Source organism: Mercenaria mercenaria, chromosome 13 (genome assembly GCF_021730395.1).
Source record: "Mercenaria mercenaria strain notata chromosome 13, MADL_Memer_1, whole genome shotgun sequence".
NCBI classification, from domain to species: domain Eukaryota; kingdom Metazoa; phylum Mollusca; class Bivalvia; order Venerida; family Veneridae; genus Mercenaria; species Mercenaria mercenaria.
In genome coordinates this window covers 52,126,712-52,148,482 of record NC_069373.1, presented here as the reverse complement: position 1 = coordinate 52,148,482, position 21,771 = coordinate 52,126,712, and the positions used below count along the sequence as shown (strand labels likewise).

The following is a 21,771-nucleotide window of genomic DNA, read 5'->3' as shown; positions in this document are numbered from 1 at the left end:
AAGATTCATGAATAGCGAATATGCATTTGTTAAAGCGGGATCAGTTGGCCTATTTTAGAAATAAATAAAAATAATAAATAAAAAATCCTTTAATTGTTTTTTTCTCATGTAATAAAACTTGATTTGTAGCATCTTTATTAGGCCCGCAGCCAACTTTGTTCAGCTGGGACATTTGACCCCTTTTAGGGGCTGCTAGAACTAAAACTAGAAATGCCTTTATACAGCGTCTCATGAACAGCTTGGTAGATCTTTGTCATACTTGGTCTGGAGCATCATTATAAGGTCCTCTTCCAAATGTATTCATATAGGAACTTGGGCCGTATTAGGTACCACTATAGCTTAAAGTAGATATGTCTTTCTTCGCATTAACCACTAGAATGTAATGGATTTTTATCAAACTCGATGTGTAACAATATTGTAAGGTCTCCTGCTATTTTGTAACAAATGGGGATAGGGACCAATTTAGCTAAAAATATAAACACATTTAATGACCTCTTCTCATGAACCTCTTCATGAATCTTCATCAAACTACTGCTGTAATTATTCGTCTTAGGATAAACGGAACAAAATTGCAACCCTACGAAACCTTTGCGAAAAATTAAAAGAGAACCATTTAAATTATTGAAGTGCGGTGTTTATTTTTGCAATTTGAAAAATGTTAGATGAAAGATGAATGTTAGATGAAAAATTCATAAACTTCTTTCCTTATTACAATTCGCCGACCATCATTTTTAAAGATATTTCTTGTTTATTTCTAGTATTAGAGATACATACTACATCAAACAATGTGAACATTGTAGATTTTCAAAACAGTTACTAAAAAGGGCATGCAAAGTAGCTTTTAAATGAACTTTTAGTATATTGATTCATGTACTTACTTCTCCCAGAAAGATGGAAGAAAGTATCACTTGTTTAGCTTTTACAAAGCCATATGATAGCATAATTGTACATATTATGATTTGTCTTTTGTATCAAAATGAAATGTATTCAATACGGTAATGTGATTTTTAAGAAGTAGATTTGGTCGTAATATTAGTAAAAGGTATATAAAGACATAGATTTATCTTATAGTTGTCTGAATGCATGCCAAATTTCAAATATTTAGTACAGGAGATGTTTCTGATATTGAAAAGAAACTAAAATGTGTTATGATGTCAAAATAAACTTGTTCATTATGCTTTGTTAAGTCGGATTTGATTTCGGCCTTTGAGCTTAGGACGGTACGACAGCGCAGTAACCATGAATTTTATGAAACCACTTAAGTGTTAATAAGGTATACATTGAACCATAAGTTCGAAAAAGATGTACGCAATTCTTTTTTAATCCTAGTTGGCAAGTCTTTCAAGTGCCTTGTCCATTTGGCCGTACTGACACAGGACGACTAGTATTTGCCTTAGTTCACACACTGCAAGAACTCTGTACTAGAGAAAGTAATAAAGTTTTACAATAAGAAACGTTTAAGCAAAGGATGGTCAGGAGACCATCTTATACACGGTAACGCCTCCTCTCACAAGTGCAAGGTTGATAAGTCTTTTTGGCTTCTAAAAAGGTGGAAATTGTAAACCATCTGCCTTATTCACCTGACCTGAGTCCCTGTGACTTTTTTAATATCCAAGGCTTAAGAAAATGCTTTCTGGGAAGAAATAGAAGTCAAGAAGTTCTCTTGGTAGCGCCATTTGTCAGTGTCTCAAACAGATACCAAAAGGGTAAAAAGGTTACAAAAATGTGTTTCGGTAAAGGAGGAATACTTTGAAGGTTTGTAATAAAAATAATTTTGATAAAACGTAGAAACTTAAGAAATCCGAACCAAGTGACAGAACTTTTTGCAGGACCCTCGTACAAATGAAATTTTACATGACGAATTTATTGACTTACATTGAAATATTTCTTACTACCTCATGCTTCTGACTTATAATATTTTGCCCAGTGCTTCACCTGACACTTCACTTAAGAAAAGTAATAGTGACTAGTATTTCAATTCCCTATTTCACACACGTTACTTTCATAGTATACAAGTTTATTTTAAAACTGCAAAGCGAAATTCCAATAACGTGACTTCTGAACCTGCAACATTGCCGATACTAATCACGCACTGTTATTAGTAAGTGTTACTTCCCAAGACAAGAACTGGCACCTAATATCATGCTCAAAGAAACCCTTTCATCGGACATCATGATCTCAGATATAATATTGCGGTTCTGTAATTATAGGAAATTGATAAGTTTCTAACACATTACGATATAAAAGAAGAAGAAAGGAATGAGTTACAGTTAGTGGATGTATCGGAACTATAGAAGTAAGATAAAATTACTTATTTGTATTAAAGATTTTCCTGATTTTCTTTTACTTTGTTCAATAGAATTGTATATTCATTTTATCTAATTTTTGGGGAATCAACTGAGCAATAAATTTGTAAAAAAAAGGATATTCTAGAAATATAAAGGATAAACAAGTACTGATTTATTTCTGTATCAGTTATTTGTTTTCAAATGTTCGGGCTCACAGAGAACTCGTATGTTAGGAATACAAATACAATATTGTTTAATGAATAATGCGTTGAATTTATAGAATATAGGTTTTATACATGCGGTTCCTTGACAAATTAAATATTTATTGTGCATTTACAAATTAAATATTTACAAATTAAATATTTATTGTGCATTTACAAAACAAAGTGCAAAAAAGGAATGATAAACATGAACGTAACTTTATTTGAAAATTTGGACGACACAAACTATAACATAATCTGAATGTTTCTTATTGTCATTAGACGCCTCTCAGGCAAATAATATCTATGTAGTATATTCATGTAATTATTTTTATATAAAACAGGATATCCAAACAAATGCTGTGTTCATTAAAATAAATTCTCAATGGAAAAACCCTTAATTATACGAGAAATTCTTAACAATACAGATAATAGAATTAAAGAACCATTTGCTCTTATGTACGAGTACGTTTGAAGCGTCATAACGTGTTTTACAACAAAAATATTAGAGAAATTGAACATTTAAAGACGTAGAATCCTAAGGATTTTGGCATTTGTGTTTGTTATAGTTAATTCTCAATGAAAAAAATACTGTTTAAATATATTTAAAACTATTGTAACTTTAGTCAGCTGTTTTTCATCGCATTTTACCATTACACTAAACAGGTACCTTGCATTGTTTTTGAAAGCAATAGTATTATTCCGGATGCTCAATTCGTGATGCTATATATTTTCTTATGTCAAATGTTCAGAAATATATTTATGGAAATGGAAGATTTTTATTATGCGTCGATATGTTTTGATATGGTATTTATCGCAATACGTTGTAGTTAACTGGAATGGTAAGGCGTTGAGGATAATAAGAGAAACATGTTAAGTCTTTTGTAAATTCGTGCTTACTTTAGTTACGCCATCGGTTTACGCCAAGGGCAGGTATAATGTCGCCCAAGGGCAGGTAATGTCGCCCTTATTATTTTCTCTGTTTGTAGAAGATTTAGAGTTATTTTTACAACAGAGTATATATTCCGGACTGCACATTGAGAATATTGTTCTTTGCGGATGATATGGCCAATTAAGGTAACTCACCCGAAGAATTTCAAAAGCATTTAGACAATCTTTTTTCGGCGAACGCCGTCTAAATTCGTTTTCGTTACCTATGCCACGTGACTTCAGTTTGCAAATCAAACTACTTAATAACGCATTAGAGATAATTTATCAAAATGGAAGATTTATGCAACACTCTGCCTGATTGGACGAGAGTGGCAATTTCTTTCACTCTGTTTATTGTGCTACGCTGAGTGAAATGTAGACAAAGCGTTTATCCTAAACGACGCTGTTCACAGTTTTAAAGCTAATTTTGGCTCAGTATGTTTAGCAAGAATATTGATATATCTCAAAATGATAAGTAAATTTAATAAATATGATAAAAACCTGTTCAAATACCAACATATATCAAATTAAAGAAAGAGCTGAATACGGTCTGCGTATCATATGAATAAGGGTGTGATAAGAGTCTTTTATGTAGGGAAGAGCTTTTAAAAGATTTTCCTTGTTACAATTGTCGTCTGTATATGAAAAGGTTTCTTGCTTTTGTGACTTATTCAGATTGCATATTAAAATGAGTAATTGTTTGCTTTGATATATTTGTTATAAGTTATTTAACTGATTTATTATATATGAATATTTTTCTTTAGTATGGTATGCAAATATTGAACTCAATTGAAATCTGTTTCATTATATATATGCTATATAATGACTAAATCTCATACAGTTTATCTAAGTGATATGACTACGGTCAAACTTTGCTTATGAAACAGAAATATTGAAATAAATACAATTGTATGTTTTGCTTGACCTTCATTTTTTTGTAGGTGTGACGTCATTGTCCAAAGATTCATGAATAGCGAATATGCATTTGTTAAAGCGGGATCAGTTGGCCTATTTTAGAATAAAGAAAAATAATAAATAAAAAAAATCCTTTAATTGATTTTTTCAACGTTCTTCAGCTGGGACATTTGACCCCTTTTAGGGGCTGCTAGAGCTAAAACTAGAAATGCCTTTATACAGCGTCTCATGAACAGCTTGGTGGATCTTTGTCATACTTGGTCTGGGGCATCATTATAAGGTCCTCTTCCAAATTTATTTAGATAGGAACTTGGGCCCTATTAGGGACCACTATAGCTAAAAGTAGATATGCCTTTCTTCGCATTTTCACCACTAAAATGTAATGGATTTTTATCAAACTCGATGTGTAACAATATCGTAAGGTCTCCTGCTATTTTGTTACAAATGAAGATAGGGACTAATTTAGCTAAAAATATAAACACGTTTAATGACCTCTTCTCATGAACCGCTTCATGAATCTTCATCAAACTACTGCTGCAATTATTCGTCTAAGGATAAACGAAACAAAATTGCAACCCTACGAAACCTTTGCGAAAAATTAAAAGAGAACCATTTAAATTGTTAAAGTGCGGTGTTTAGTTTTGCAATTTGAAAAATGTTAGATGAAAGATGAATGTTAGATGAAAAATTCGTTCCTTATTACAATTCGCCGACCATCATTTTTAAAGATATTTCTTGTTTACATTTCGGTGTGTTGGGTTTAAAAGTTAATACAGCAAAAACAAATATGATGGTCTTTCGGAAACGAGGAAGATTATACGATGATGAAATTGCATATTTCTTCTGTAGAATCTTTAGGTCATGTGTATCACGTTTTTACGCATAATGTATAGTGCAATTTTTGAACAAAATACTACTCTGAATTCAAGTCTATTATATACTTAATAAATGATAAGTATCAACATTAGATTTATCGTAGAATAACCCGAGTTTGGAGTTATTATGCGTATGAATATATCACGAAGGCCATGATATATTTCTATGCATAGGAACGACAAACGAGGCACTACGCCGCAGCATTTAGCAATAGACAAAACACGGTGCGCGCGCAGCATAGTTCAAGGTCGGTTTATTGCAGAATAATCCGATATAGATTTAGCTCTACAAGTATGTAGATTATAAGCTGGTCGTGTTAGAATTAATGATAATACGAAAGCTCAGCATATATTTTGTAATGGTGAAACTAATTCGAAGCACCCCCCCCCCCCCCCCCCCCCCACTTGCAGCTAGCTGTTTCTCTTTTTCAACTTTTTCAATCCGTAACTGTAGAACCGTCATGTTATATTCACCAGGGTTATAAAATATCTGTCTTTTAGGTATTACAAGACCATTTTCATCTCGAAAATACAAGTATAATTAGATATATCAGATGTATTTCAGTTAAAAGCAAATTCTTCTATTGTACGTAATTTCATTAAAGTACGGTAATTGTGTTTCGATTTTAATAATACTACATTGATCAAGGTTCATTTTATTAAGGCTTGTTCAGTCAATACTAATATTCAGCTATTATTTTTGCCTTGTTACATTATATGCTTCCAAAGGATCTTGTTACAGATTTTACTTACTAACATGACTATTAGGTGGGTGTGACACAGGTCGCCCGCATGACTGACAAATAATTTTTTTTTAAAAGACTGCAACAAATTGCAGTACATCTGTAATGAACTATAGCTACTTCGCTAGCGCATGCGCTGGAGAATATAGAAGTATTTCAGAATTTCCTTATATTTTCGTTTATTTGTGTGACAAGCCAATTGGGAACAATACGTAACCGCATTCTTTTATTGCTTAGTAGTTTAAATTGATTTTCCTTTTTTCGATATTTTATGTATAACAAACGATATTTACTTAAATGCTTGACTTCTCTTTGTTATTATAAGTAACAATCACTGCGTTCGTTGTATCTACACTTATTCTCATTATTATTTGTTAATCCGCTGTCAAAGTTCTAAACGTATCTTTTAATCAAATGAAGTATTCATTTTTTTATCTATTACTTAACGAAAGCTTTATGATATTTTATCTTTTAATCATGCCTTACTTCCATATAGCAGACACTGCTTGTGTGAAAAAAAGTCATGTTATCAATGTGGAGATACCAGTTTTATTTGGAACAATATGATCAACTAGTCTGTCAAATTAAATATTGACGCAAAAATTCCAAAAATCCAATACTCGGGTCATACCAGAACAACACTTCTTGCATGCAAGAGAAGATTTTCCCGTGTGTTTTTTTTTCTGTTGCTGGATTATAAGAATCTTTCTCTCATTGAAGGTGTGGCTGGGAATACCTGGCTCGAGGGTAATTGTTTAGGCGGTAACGAGGCTCTGTTGAGTTACCACAACAGTTACCCGATATCCAGATATTTCCATTCGCACCTTCAACTAGTGATGCTTTTTCTTGCATGCCGTATTCTTTAATCGTTAAGAAGAAATAAAGTAAAACGAATGCTTTTCTTTTAAGCACTGTTTAATTATAGTAGCGTATGAATTTACGCATTCATTCATAAATTGCAGCACGTGAGTCATCTACACGCCAGGATGTAAGACGAGTTTTTCTATAGCACTAGCAAAAACACGGGAAAAATCCTGTCTGGCTAGTCTTACACTGCGAGGTGTAAGATGATTCTCGTGCCGTAATTTATGAATGAATAAGTAAATTTATACAAAATAGTGCTTAAAATAAACGTGTTGAGTTCTGCTCAACCCGGGGCTAGAGGGCGTGGACGGTAGCTTGCATTTCCACTACCGTCCATGAACAGGCTCAATCAAACCGGGCCTGCAACATTTTCACTTATGTCGTGTTGGGCGTCCTGTGGTTTTCCACTTTTTTTATTTTGTTATACTTCTTCTATTATTTTCGGACACGGTATGCAAGAAAAAGATGCGAAATAGAAATATCTGGCACTCGGGTAACTGTTTCTGTGGTAAATCGACAGATCCTCGTTACCGTCTTAACAGTTACCTTCGAGCCAGATGTCCGCACCTTCAACCAGTGAAGGATCTTATAATATCCTGATATACTACGGCGAGTTTTGTTAATTAATAATTTTGTTTGTTACAACACAGTAGAAGCTTCGTTAGTTATTCATATACTCGAATTACAAGAGAACAAGATCTTTGATTAAAAAAACACCGTCTCCTGTCACACAAGTTCTATTTGAGCACCTAACTTACCTGCCCGAGTATTGTGGAATTATGCTCTGTGTACAAACTATATCCAAACTGAAAAATAAGAGCTGCAGTTTTAAATGTAAATACCACCACGAATAGCATGGCCATGCTTACATGTATATTATTATCTTGCATATGAGTACCCGTAGTTTAATTAATTACTATTATTTAATTCGTAGTGAAATAATGATGAATTTTATTTTAACACGATAAATTCAGAATTGTTTTAAAAGCAACGGTTAACATTTTTTTTTTAAAGGGCAGATATCCCGGAAGCACAAATCACCCCAAACATAGCCAGAGAGCTATGCATTGCTAAGTAGGCCCGCAACAAAAAGACACTGTAGTGAAAAAATCTGTAGACGGGTTACTTCAAAAATCCAACAACAAATACATTTTCAATATAAGCAAAATACAAAATAAGGTATTAATGGGTCAGATAAAAAGGGTGTTGGTGGGGGGGGGGAGAATGGAAAGAAGAAAGGATTAATATTCAACAAGGAAAGCCACGCTCCTCACACGGCAAACACGGCAGCGCAAATACGGATGAGCTCAAGACACACACACAAACACACGCACACATACACAAAGTAAACAAACAGACACGCAGGAAAAAACAATTTTTAGTAAGACATATTACACTATTTTAAATGTTTAAATACATAAACATTTTTAGAACCATCCTAGATTTATCTCATGATCGGACTTTAGAGCAACAAGTCAAGTATCATTGTCGCTGCACGAAGCTGCTGTTGCTCTATATAGACTAAAACATTAGCTGCTTTTTTCCCGTTATGGCAAAAATGCAGATAAACAGATGATTACTGTACTTTGGCAGACTCACCTATCATGGAAATGTCAAACTAATAGCTTGACATTAGACTCTTCCTCCTTATTGTTAATTATCTTATTATCGTTGATAGATATTGGCTCTACCTCTGTATTGTCTGTCAGCCTAACTGGATGATTAATATTCGTAAAGATAATCCATTCTGCACGATATAGTCTTTGTTACCAAACTCAAATGCAATTTAAGATGATAACCAGTAATTCAACTTGCCATGTTAACCTTAATTTGTTCTGATATAAACACCTTTTTAACATTAAGACAGAAACTACAATTTAAAGAAATTACAGTTGTTAAAAAGTATGTATTGCAGGGTTGTATATATACACATGTGTTATATACACGAAAGTGTTTTGTCAAATGTGTTTTTCTGTAGTCTTTTCTTATGGTCCAGTGGTTTACTTCTAATTTGGTCTAGCGAAATACCAAGCACACGATCATATGTTTTTATTGTCAGTACTTCTTGGTATATATCTTGATGCTTTGAAAAGGCAGATCTCCATCACATTCTACGAGATCTGCCTTAACTCTTATCATGTTGGACACGACTGATTCTACCTTTGCGACCAGTGCAGATCAAATTCAGCCTGAACATCCTTGCAGTCTGATTATGACCTCCGCTTTTCGCCATTCAGTCCGTATCTTTTTGGTATGTGCCCCTTTTAACAGTTAATGGTACTGTCAAAATTGAAAGATGGACAAGTTCATTATAGAAATATAGAAGAGTAAGTGTCAATATAATGTTACAACTGGTCTAGATCAATGTTGTTTTTATAATTTCAGATTCCAGTGATGAGCACATTTCAAACAGCAGCAATGAACACTGTCAAAATATCGTGCATTTTATTCATTCTAAAAGTAACACAGTGCATTGACGGACAAATTCCAGGTAAGAACCGACTTTATGTTTCTAAATGGTGACCACCTTTCCTCAGACAGTGAACCCTCAAATAACATTGGTCCCATATCTGCGGCTGTACACTGGTTACCAGGCTATTGAATTTCATTTGTAAATCATTAAAATAACTTATCTGTAGGACCTGGCTTACCAACAAAATTTATCCCTTTAACATTGGCATATTCCTTTGTATGTCTTTCGATAAAATATATCTGATTTCCTTGGGCATATATCCTTGTATGTTTTTTTTTCTCATTTCATGGCTTTGTCTAGTTACTTGGGCATGTACACTTGTGTGTATTTACAAGGAAGTAACAATACGTGTATAATAAGCAAGGGTATGTTGGCAGCCGAATCTCTCCATTATTTCAAATTTATGCGATGTTAGGTATTGTTGATTGTTTTGTTTGTGACCGACTCTCCTGGGATATATTTAGGGTCAGCATGATAAATTAAGCACAAGGCAGTTACTAAAATTGCCCTTTTATCAAACTGACTCAGACCTGCGCATTTCCATGTACGGTTAATAACAAACCGAAAATTTTACTTGATTTATCCGCTGAGGCCTCCGCACGGAGCGGTCACCACGTTGACCAGTTGAAAATCTGGCTGGAATCTTGGGCGAAGTACAGTATTTTTTGGTTTGTTTTGAAAAAAGATCATTTGATATAATGTATGGCGAGAAGAAAATGTTTTGGTCTTTCACAAAAACAAACAGTTTCTAATGGTGTTTAAGGTATAAACAAATATGTGAACTATTATGAATCTTCTAAGAATCATTAAAAGAAACAAAAAGAAAATATCCGAATATATAATCTTACAAAGATGATGCAAATTAAATTAAATGGATGTGTCACAAGATTAACATCGAAGTTTCAAAAAAAAAGTTTTAAAACAAGATAGCAAACTTATATAAGACATAAAACATAAAACATGTAAAACTATATATGTTATAGTTGATATTTCAATAGTAACTGTAAAGGGTAACGCTGATTTACATCACAATTCCACTGCGTAACTCTTTTCTTTATATTGTGTAGACAATCTTAAAAGTGTTTTGATTTAGGTTTTACGTTGCATCAACACAGTACAGATTATATGGCGCCAGACGGTATTTAAATGTATGGTTTCACATTTCATTTACATCGAACTATATGAGGTATGGAATAAAAAAAAATGTTAACCTGCTTGTACTATAGAGATACAGCAAAACCATTTGTTCAGGCCCTATCAATCGTCTTTTAAAACAGTGGTTCCATTTCATTACATACTCAAGTTATTACAACTCATTGGATCACCTTGTCCAATACCTAACTAACGAAGGAAATAAAATAGATTGTAGGGCAATTGTATTTTATTCAATTATTCTACTTAATAATGTAAATAATACTTGAAGATTTCATATTCATGCGTATTAAGCGAAGATTTTTATACAGAGCTGAACATAGGTATCTTGAACTCTCTTTCTCGAAATTCGGACTTTAAGTCCCGTCCATCTGCTTTCCTCTTAATCTTTAACCTGCTGGCGGCAAGTGATTCTGCCTTTGCGAACAGTGCAGATCCGTGAAGTCAGATCAGTATCGTTTTGGTCGTCACCCCTCTTAACAGTTAATGGTACTGTCCAAATTGGAAGAAAAGTTCATTATAGGAATTTAGCAGGGTAAGGGTTAAGTATTCTTATTCCGGTTAAGACATATTCAGCAAACTAAAAGCCAGGCAGTATCAAACTGAATTTGAATCCTGTTTCTAAAAATTCTGTGTGTACGGGTCAAAGTAAAAACATTGTTCCCTACATTTAAACGTTATCATGCGTTGCAAATATAATATAAACTATGAAAAAAACTTGTTATATTGCATAGTATTCTCAAAATGTATATCGGAAAAATGTCATGTGAACATACACATGCTTTTTTTCATACACAGTTCGTGGGAACAACAGAATAAAGTAATTCTAAGTCGAATTTTATTATCCCGAAGTAAAATGCGCGGTCCCTTGAAATTCGAGGTACTGAGTTTCAACGAAATGCTCGTTTCTCAGATCCGATATAAGGTTAGTTTTTCTTCTATGAATTTTACTGACTATGAAATATTACGTATTAACCATTATCATGCTGGACACGATTGATTCTGCTTTTGCGACCAGCGTATATCACATTCTTGCAGTCGTTTCATGATCTGCACTGCTCGCCATTCAGTCAGAATAGTTTTGGTAAGCACCCCTTTTAAAAGTTAATGGGACTGTCCAAATTGAACGATAGACAAGTTCATTACAGAAATTTAGCAGGGTTAGGGCTTATTGTATATGTATGGATCCGCATACATCTCTGTTTATCTTGAAAAAAATGGAGAGCGCCGAAATGTCGATTAATAAACAATAAAGTTGTTGTCATTATCATGTTTGTATTGATCTTTTTGGTCTCATTACTGATAAAAGCACATTTAAATGTCGAAAGGTGTTTGTAGGCTCTGCCGTATAAAAATGTAATACATTCCTTCAGAAACATAGTTTCTCTTCTTCTAGTTCTTCTTCGAAATCATTAGTTCAAACAATAACATTTACATCTCTTTAAGCGCTTAATCTTCTTTTCCTGTTTTATTGAATTCCTTTCCAGCAATGCATGATTTTTGTTAAAGAAAAGTAATTTTTGTTTCTAAAAGAGATGTCGCAAAGATTCTTCTTAATAGCTATTAATTATTTTTATGTGGGGTGCTTTTGTTGAAGCAAGATTTGTTATATACATTGTGAAGACACTTTCAGCCTTCATGCGATGAAAACAGAGCTTAGTCAGTATTGACGATGATAATAAGATCGTAATTAGAATTACTTCTGAACATTCATAATATAATACGTTTACAATGAATTAATAACTGCCTTTTGTATGCATTATAAATACTACAAAGAATGCTCATACATTACTTTTAATACATCGCCTACGGTGATGATTATAGCCGACATAAGCATACGCGCTAACGTTGTTGAAATTATCGCAGAAAATTTAAGTTGTGTGCATAACCGTAACAATCCTCAGCCTCATCTGCGGCACATTTGATCGTTCCGTTCGGTGTAGGAATCTCGTAAAAATTTCAAAATACATTTTTATGTCTAAATGAATTCTATAATGACCGATGGAAGCATTTAACGTAATCAAGCACTTTAAACCTTACGCTGCTAAATTTCTCTAATGAAATTATCCATCTTCCAAGTTGAACAGTACCAATAGCTGTTTAAAGGTGTGATTACCAAAAAGATACTGGCTGAATAGCGAACAGTGCAGACCATGATCAGACTGCAAGGATTTGCAGACTGATCATGATCGACACTGGTCGCAAAAGCAGAATCAATCGTGTCCAGCATGGTAATGGTTAACAGCAGACTTTGAGTCTGTGCAAGCGAGGGAATTAAATAAGAAATGCATATATTTATGTTGTTTTTATCTCCGCCACCGGCGACTCATATGGGCGTGTTTCTCCTGTGCAACAACAGCGATTATATTTTTACGTAGTAACTATTCTGCATTATTGTAGATTATGCGTTGTTACTTGTTCCCTGCGAAATTATAACTTTCTTCTTATATGATGGCATCATTGTTATATAAGAATCTAGGTGCACCGGAAACATGACAAAGAAACGACAGTTGTTATCCGTTTTATGGTCACTCCTGTTAGCTTTAGACATATAGCGCTAACTAGGACAAACGTGTGCCATTCCGACGTGCATGTAACAGAGGGCTAAGCAACAACCAACATGTCGTCTTTAACCGAGTTCAGCGGAGCGCTATCATGAAATAATTCCAATTTCTGTTAATTCAAGCAATTTGATTGGTTTAGCTAAAACGTTACCCATTTCATCATTTTTGTATTCATGTTCGTATTTCAGAGATACGCCAATGCCGAAACAAGTATATATATATAAACGGCGGTAACTTTCTTATTTCTGAACAAAACATATAAGTTCTTAATTAAATCATTGCCAATCCCATGACCATAGTTTCGATTAAAAGTTCGATATGGAAAATTTGAAGGATACCTTTTTCTGGTGTTCATGCGTCTGTAAACCTTGCCCTTAACAAAGAAATTTTAATTAACATAAAGAACCGATGGCTTTTTGCAATGTGTGCGTTATTCAGCAGGGTATACACATGCATGAACACCAATTCTGCAGTAGCACTCAAGGATTCGAAAGGTCAAAATAGAACACTACAGAGTCCAGTTTTTAGTACTGAGAAAGAAATAAATATGGGTGTTACTGTCTGGATGAATATTGTAGATTATGGTCTTCTTTGGTTTCATTTGTTCTTCTAGAAGTCTAGAACAGAATTAATAAGACATAGTCTGTTATTAATTCGCTTGGTTACCTATTATACTTTCGATTAATTTGACGGTACTGTAAACCCTGGAAAAGATGAAAATTCAACCGAGGATTCCTATTGTAGAACAAAATAAAAGTACATCCACGTGCAGATGTAAGACACGTTCGGTTTATATAAGTCTGTAAGCTATATGTAATGATTCTTGAACGCAGAACCCATTTCGCGTAAATATCATTTATAAGCAAATAAACTTATAAAATGTTAAGTTTTATTTCAATTTTTCATTTGCAATTCATTTATAAATTGAGAGTACTGGTAACATAATTTCATTTCTAAAGTTTAAATATTGGTTAAATAATGTTGTCACGGGACTTAAGCAAAATTTAATTAGGAAAAATATTTCAGAAATAAGATCACGGACGAATGGACTGTCTACGACTGTTAGAAATTACAATAAGAATCTGTATCGCATATTTTTTTACATGAAATATCATAAAAATTGATGCCCAACTTCATCAAATCCTGCTTGAAGTTAAAATGTTTCAAACAAGTTCAGCAAAAGTCAAGCACAATACACTATTATTATGATTTGTTGACTTGTCTTAGTATACCATGCAATTTAGGAAAAAGAAAGAAACAAAGCAATTTTTCTTTTATACTAAAAACACCCCCACAACATTTAGTACGAACACGCATAACAAAAGTGCTCTTCACTTGTTTCACACTAGTAAAACATTTTCAATTTCGTAACCTGGCAGAGTTCAACTTTATTGGCTTAAGCAAGGTGCACCATTTGAGAATAACTAAAAGATAAATGTAAATAACTCTATAGAAGAGTGTGATACTTTAACTCCTACAACACATTGAACTATTACCATTGATGAGACATTTTGGATCTATATCCAACTCAATTTACCTAGACTTTTTGATAAATTAAGAGGGTCAAAGATTTTCTCTAAAATGTTGTTGGTATACAAAAATAAATACAGTATATACTTACTTATATAATAGTATGATACATTTGTCCCATAAAGTCATGCAAATTGTATGACGAGTGAATTAATTAATCAGTCTGGTGTTAGGAAATGAAAAACAAAGAAACAACAGTGTGAGAGTTACTACCCCTTAGTTGGTGGAATGAAATCGACTGGTAATACTTTTGACAGTACACTTTAATTTTAGATTCGAATTGTTTTGTTGGTCTGTTCCTTAACCTTGGCGCGCATGGTCAAGGTCCTATTTCAGATTTGTGATTGAACTATATTTTTGAATTAGTCATTTCGTCTATGTATGGACATATTGCCTTTTGTCAGATTACTGCCTTCCTCACAGTTGTTTCAAATTTGTTAAAATGCATCAGTCTTATTATGAAGCTGAAGTTAATAACAAAAAAGTTCACACTTATTTCCATAGTCAAAGTAAAATTGAATCCATTAGGTCAAGGTCATATGAGCAATGAGAGTCAACCATTATCATATATAGACAGTGTAGATTATATAAAGCACTAGCTTTGTTTCGAGTTATGCACCTTAGCACTTTTTACAGAGGTAAACAATCGAAAATAAGTGCACCTTACCATTATTTACAAAGGTAAAATTGTCTTCTACTTAAAATATCACTACAGGTTTTGGCACATCTTCTGACTAATATACTACTTTTTTATTTAAGTCTCATCAATATACAATATACATGAAATTAAAACATGTTATCTCTTTAAAACATGTTATAATTAAAATTTACTTATAACTAAAGTACATTGCCATTCATAAATGAATTACAAGAGTCTTTTAATAAACTACTTATTGACATCTACATTAATGTGTGAATAGTCACAATTGTTATCATACATATCCTAAAAACTTGATTGTTACTGCTAATCCAAGGTTTAAATACTGCATTAAAATGTTTAGAATAAGACACTGAGAATAGAAAACGGGCGCAAACGCGCACTATCAAAAACAATTTGGTGTTAAAAAAAAACAACCAAATATCCCTATGATCAGACCATAAAGGAAATGATTAGCAATAGCATTCTAGCATTAACTAATGATGGATATGTGAACAATAGTATATATTAAACTGTTCAGTTTCTGATAAAGTCGGCATTCAATGCTCAATTTATCATACAAACTATAATTAAGAATTACATGTTTCTCTCTAACATTACAAAACGGGCACTTTCTGCCTTCTAAACTTAAACTTTCGTACCGGTCTGTTTCAAACCTTATAGGTACAACACCACAACGAAATTTACACAATGCTGACCTATGCATTTTACAATAACTTTCTACACCAAAACCAGATTTCAAAATACAGTAAGTTCTAAGTTTGTTCCGTCCTGTCGATTCTATTATATGTGTACAAGATTTTTCATTGATATCTTCACAACATTTTTTACAGCAACTCGTTTAGACACAGTAGTTATTTATACTACAGTAGTTGTTTAAATTACATTCAGTTAGTATATTTTTAACATAGAAAAACCAATTTTTACAAGACACACGCGACTTAGAAATAGCCCATTGTGCAATACCTATGCTAAGGAGGTTTCAGCAAAAGGTTAAATTTTTCATGCAGCGGCTGGGTTCTAGATAAGAATTGTAAAATTATAATATCAGACACATAAATCTTACTGTACAAAGTGCATAAACTTTCGATCATATAAAAATGCAAAATGCACTACATTTTTTTTGATGATGTATTAATTCGGTTTAGAGCAGCACTTATTCATTGTTTCGCTGTACCGCAACATTAATCAAGTGTTTTCATTGACTGAATCGTTCTTTTTCATGCAGGCAACATGCCTCCCTGATAAATACGTCTAGGAAAATGATAAAAAAGATTGTTCGACCAATAAAGAAACTATTCAACAGTTATTAATTCATAATTACCAATTTATTGATTGGTTTGGGACATGATAAGGAGAGACTACTTCACAAAAATATCGAGATAATGGCCTTGATTAATGGAATATTGAAGTCCTTAAAATAGCAACAGACTCGATGGCAACGTACATCCCATTAAAGAGCGTTATTAATAAAATATACCCTTAACAAATGTTCTAAGCGAGGTGGCACAGATGTGACATAAATATTTTTTATACTATTGCACATGTATTAGTTATTACGTGCATACGTATTATTTATTTATTTTTGAACATGTAAATATGTTTGTCTTGTTTTGTTTTATCTGTATGTTTTACATTCATGTTATTTCAGTATACGTTACAACATCGCCTTGCCAAATTGAGTTCATACGGGTAATTATCAGCATAAAATTTCTCTGGGTGCCAGATGGAATGAGCATCTGTTATCTCTACCTTTTTCTCGCAAGCGTTAAGTCTGACGCTTGTGTATATGCATGCTATGCTGCGCACACTGTCGTTAAGAATAGAATAACTTGCAACCATCAAATTCATCTACATGCTCTAAAGTAATCATACATAGACAATGTAGATTATATAGATTATTTGCTTTGTTTCGAGTTATGCTGCGGAAATATTATTTTTCACATTTCTTTAAAACTAATTAAGGCTCGCACTTTTTGCAAGACAGCATTTACCAAGAAGTCCATAACTTCTTATTGTATTTAAAACATTTACCAAGATTTACATGTTTTAGATGCAAATATGCATAAAACAATAAAAGTTTACACACCCTTTTCTGGCAAGCGTAAATAAACAAAATAGATATAAATAGAAATATTTTTGTGTCATACAGGTCTATTATTTAAGACAATAAGATCATTATGGAAGCTGTAAATTCCAATAGACTCTTAAAAATACCAATAATAAAAAAGATTACATACACCTAATGCGAATGTTTTGATATATATCACATTGTTATGTAACATTTCATGAAAACTTGTGGTGTACATGACGTCTATCCCTTGCAAATATTCCTTTTTAGGTCGTATAACAATGAATACCTAAACAAAACTTTATTGCTTCAAAACTCTAATACTAAAACTAAGTACTACTAAAAACATAATTATATCGGAGTTTTTCTCACATCATTATCATGACGAATTAAGATAATGCAGATCGTACATGCTAGGAAATATTCTTAACCCTGCTTATGTCTCGACCAAAGATGTCCGTCATAATTTAATACTCGTTTTTTTTATCATATTTTCAGACGCAAATTGGCCGTTGGGATACAACTACATCCGCAGGAGTCCATATGAAGCAAAAGGACTAGTAAGGCATCTGGCCTCTCTTTATGCACAACCGCAAATTACTAAAAGAAGACTCGATAGGTTCAGATTTTTCCATAAAGGGCTTGGGAAGAGATCGCCAGGCTCAGCTGTTGTAAATACAAAAATTATGGCTGGTAATCAAGACAACTCAAACATTTTTGCCGACATGAGAAAAGTGTTAGATGAAGCGAGCAAATTCCACATTCCAAGACCCTATGATCAACAATATCTTTTTGAAACCAACCCAAACATGTTCTTGAAAAATACAAGAGCATTTAGAAGATTGTTGGGGATGAATTATTTGTACAACAAACGGGCGCCAGAAATTTTCTCCGAAAATCTTTATCCTTTGCAGTCTGGTAAACAAAAGTTAGAGGCAACCTTGGATCAGACATTAGACAATAATGAGGAAAGCTACGATAACGGGATTGATTATGATGATAATGGAGACGACGCTGTAGAAAATATTCCCATCAAACCGGAAATGATGGATGACATAACTCGTGACAAGATGGCAACAAAAACTCCTTTCGATTTGATTTTTGCTACCCCTGATGTAAAAACTGACACCAAGCTACCTAATAAACTTGAAATCGGCGACCATGAAGAAGCGAACATAAATGATGGACAAAGATCTAAAAGATGGTGGGCTGCAAATATGTTTAGAAAATTTCGTTCTCCAAAGTCATGGAATCATGGAGTAAAACACGCTCAACATGCCGATCCAGCACTTTATTTCGTTGGACTTGGAAGATAAAATAGCATAATGTATAGATTACAAAAATTGTTTTTGTTGTTGATTTTGACTCAACCAAACCGGGTACGCTTTCATTTTGCTTGGCTGCGTTCTATGCTTCGAGAAAATCGTCTTAAAGAATTTATTTTGTTTTAACCACAGATACTTGAAACATTAAAGTATCGCCCTATATGATCACTAACATTACATTATTTGTAATAACAGAAGAAATTGCATTAAAACATAAATGCAACAAAAAATTGTATGTATCGCTTTTATAAATAAGAAATGTTAATGGTAAATAAACGTTTTAGAATTTTATCAGCTAATGCAAAAACAAGTATTTTGCGAATTCAAGCATCTCCCAATTGATGGACTAAGTTTGATAAATAGTACCTACTTATGCTCTATTTTGTAAATCAACTTATAATTTATTTAGATAGTATTTTTGTAAGAAACTTAATACCTGGCATTGTTTATATTTATCTTGTCAATAGTAAGAATAAGAATATATGTTATTCTCGGCTGAATGCACTGGGGTATTTGTTTTATCTTAGCCCGTCCACTTAGCTCAATAGGGAGAGCTCAGATCTACGGGAAGTTGGCAGTTACATACGGATAACAGGTTTTACTGGTGCAGAATCCAGGAACCCTGGTTAGGTTAACTGCTCGCCATTACATAACTGAAATAATGTTGAAAAACGGCGTTAAACCCAAAACATTTTTTTTTATCTTAATGATTTAATAATACACACAATGCAATATGTTACGCAGATACTTCAGATTGAAATAAAGAAGATAACATAAGAATGTTCGCACCAGTTGGATTATGATGTGTAAATATCCTTCGTTTGGTTTTAGGCTTAACAAATGTAACGACAGAATTGTGATATAAGGAAAACATAATAAGCATCCGTAAAATGTATGTTATTAAACTTGAAGATGCCTAAATAATACATTATACTGGCGAGATATTTTTAATGACTGAATATAATGTTACAATATCAATTTGACAATATTATATATGTGTTTTTCTACGATTGTCTTTTTCACAAGAAGATACACGGTTGAATAAAACCATATTCTTTGAGACTTAGCTGCTCTTGAAATTATCTTGTCATATAATTTTTTTGCAAATCTTCCAATCTTCTATATTTACATCAATAATGATCTTCTAAGTATGAAAAACTATTTTGTTGAATCTTAAGCAAAACTATTGACGTCGGTTGTATTATATATTGAAACATTAGTCCAAAAATTGTAATATGATAAAGTTGGCATGCACATGCCGCTGGAAATTGCAGCCTTATCAGTTATGACGTGCACTACTAACATGCATAAATTGCGTGCATTAAACATATATATTAAACTGTAAATTTATCTTAGACCACACGAACTTTTGTTTGCATGAAACCGGGTCAACTGTTTGATCCTGCAGTTTTCCATGATAGCAACTTAATTTATTTAAGAACCAGATTCCATTTAAATATTTACACCATTCTTAAGGTCTCTAAGGGTTTCAGGTATCTGTTGAAAAGTCATATGTATTTTTCTCTCTTTGATTAATTCTAGCTCATTTACAATAGAAAATACCCAGTCAAAATCGTTTATTTACGATAAGTTAAAAACAAATCAAGCTTTTCCAAAACTTTAAAGGATTTATACAAGCACTCTTGGAGTTCTGAAGCATCTTTTACATGTACCTATAAACAGTATTGCCTTATATTTGAAAAGAAATCAAGCGAAAGCTTTGTTACAGAAGAGACGGGTTACTTTTGAATAAGAAAAAAATTACTATAGAATACACACAATTAAGATGATGGCAATCAAAGATGCCAAAACAAGGCCATAAACAAGAAAAAATACTCAAACTGCATATACTTGTTTGATATTACAAAATGTGTGTTGATATATTTTCTGGTCCTACTGGATCATGGAGTCCATGAAATGTATCTGACTTAAAGGATTTTTACAATGGATTGGTATGATAATACTGACACGTGTCAACGAGACAGTGTTACGACTGGATTTTTTTGTTTAGAAAATAAAAGACGGAAACCATTAAATTCCATTGAGACATTTTTATCTTGCTTTCTGTGCGATTGCAATTGCATTGGCAAGCTGCGAAGTAGTACCACTGAGGTGCCGGAATGAATTTCATTTTTGCGATTTTCATTCTCTTGGTCATTTGTGTCTTACAGTACGTCGATTTGTCTTAATTTTTATTTTCTGACGGAGACGTACATATTTTTGAATCAATAAGAAGCTTAAGGTAATTGAAAACGCCTAATGTATTTCCAAAATTCCCATCCAATTTCTACATAATTTCAGTGAACTATAAATACAGAATGTAATTTGAACGAGTTTGTTTTAGTTTTTAGAAGACTTAATTTTTTGACGTGATTTAACCAAAATAGGAACACAGAATGAACAAATCTTACTAGACTAAAACTGGAATTACAGAAATAAACCTATCAAAATCTAATACGTAAAGATTTAAACTAAACCAAACCGTTGTCCAATGAGAGGAGGCAAAACAAAAGGAGATCTACTTGATTTTAAAGGGAGAAAAATGTTTAGTTCTCAAAGATTAATCGATTTAATAAAACAATAAATCGCCTACATTGCAGTTGCAATGGCAAGGTGAGAACAAGCTATTGCAATATATAAACCCAAAGAGACTCTTTCTTTATTAAACTTGTTTCCATTTTTGTGTAACTGCTCGATGGTATGCCAGTATTATGCAATTCACAGATCTTTCAGTCTCAGTTATGTTGAGCAAAATATACGGGCCGCTTACGAGCTTTTTTGCCGGAGTGGTTTTAAAAACAAATCACACCGCAACGTTACGGGTGATATTTTAAATTGGAACTTTTTCATTCAGTACGTCTTTGGAGCGTCATTATGGTTGAAATATTTTGTTTGACTTCTTTTAATTTTTTAAAACAGATTTTATGTTTGAACTTCATAAAGAGCCGGGTCATGAATATTATTGTTAAAAGATGCACGATACGGAGTGGGATTTCAACATTGTTCGGAACGGAATTGTTGCTGTTAATAATATAATAAAATATGAAATACAAGTGGTATTTTAACAGAATTTATATGATAAAATATTATTCCAGTAGGGGACGTGAGTGCAGTTGCCCATTTCACCTTTATTGAGCCAAATTTACCATTTTTCGCTTGGTTGCGTTCTGTGCTTTTAGTAGA

At 33.0% G+C, this 21,771-nt stretch overlaps 1 protein-coding gene across 1 annotated transcript in view; it reads left to right on the top strand.

The window, feature by feature from the left end:
• The window catches only part of LOC123530323 (uncharacterized), a 50,471-nt gene extending 30,817 nt beyond the window's left edge, over positions 1 to 19,654 (top strand). Inside the window, exons 3-4 of the mRNA XM_045311094.2 lie at positions 9,201 to 9,306; positions 17,762 to 19,654. Of these exons, the coding sequence (XP_045167029.2) occupies positions 9,201 to 9,306; positions 17,762 to 18,579 (924 nt within the window). The 3' untranslated portion in view covers positions 18,580 to 19,654. The remainder of the gene's footprint in view (positions 1 to 9,200; positions 9,307 to 17,761) is intronic.
• The last annotated feature ends 2,117 nt before the right edge of the window (positions 19,655 to 21,771 follow it).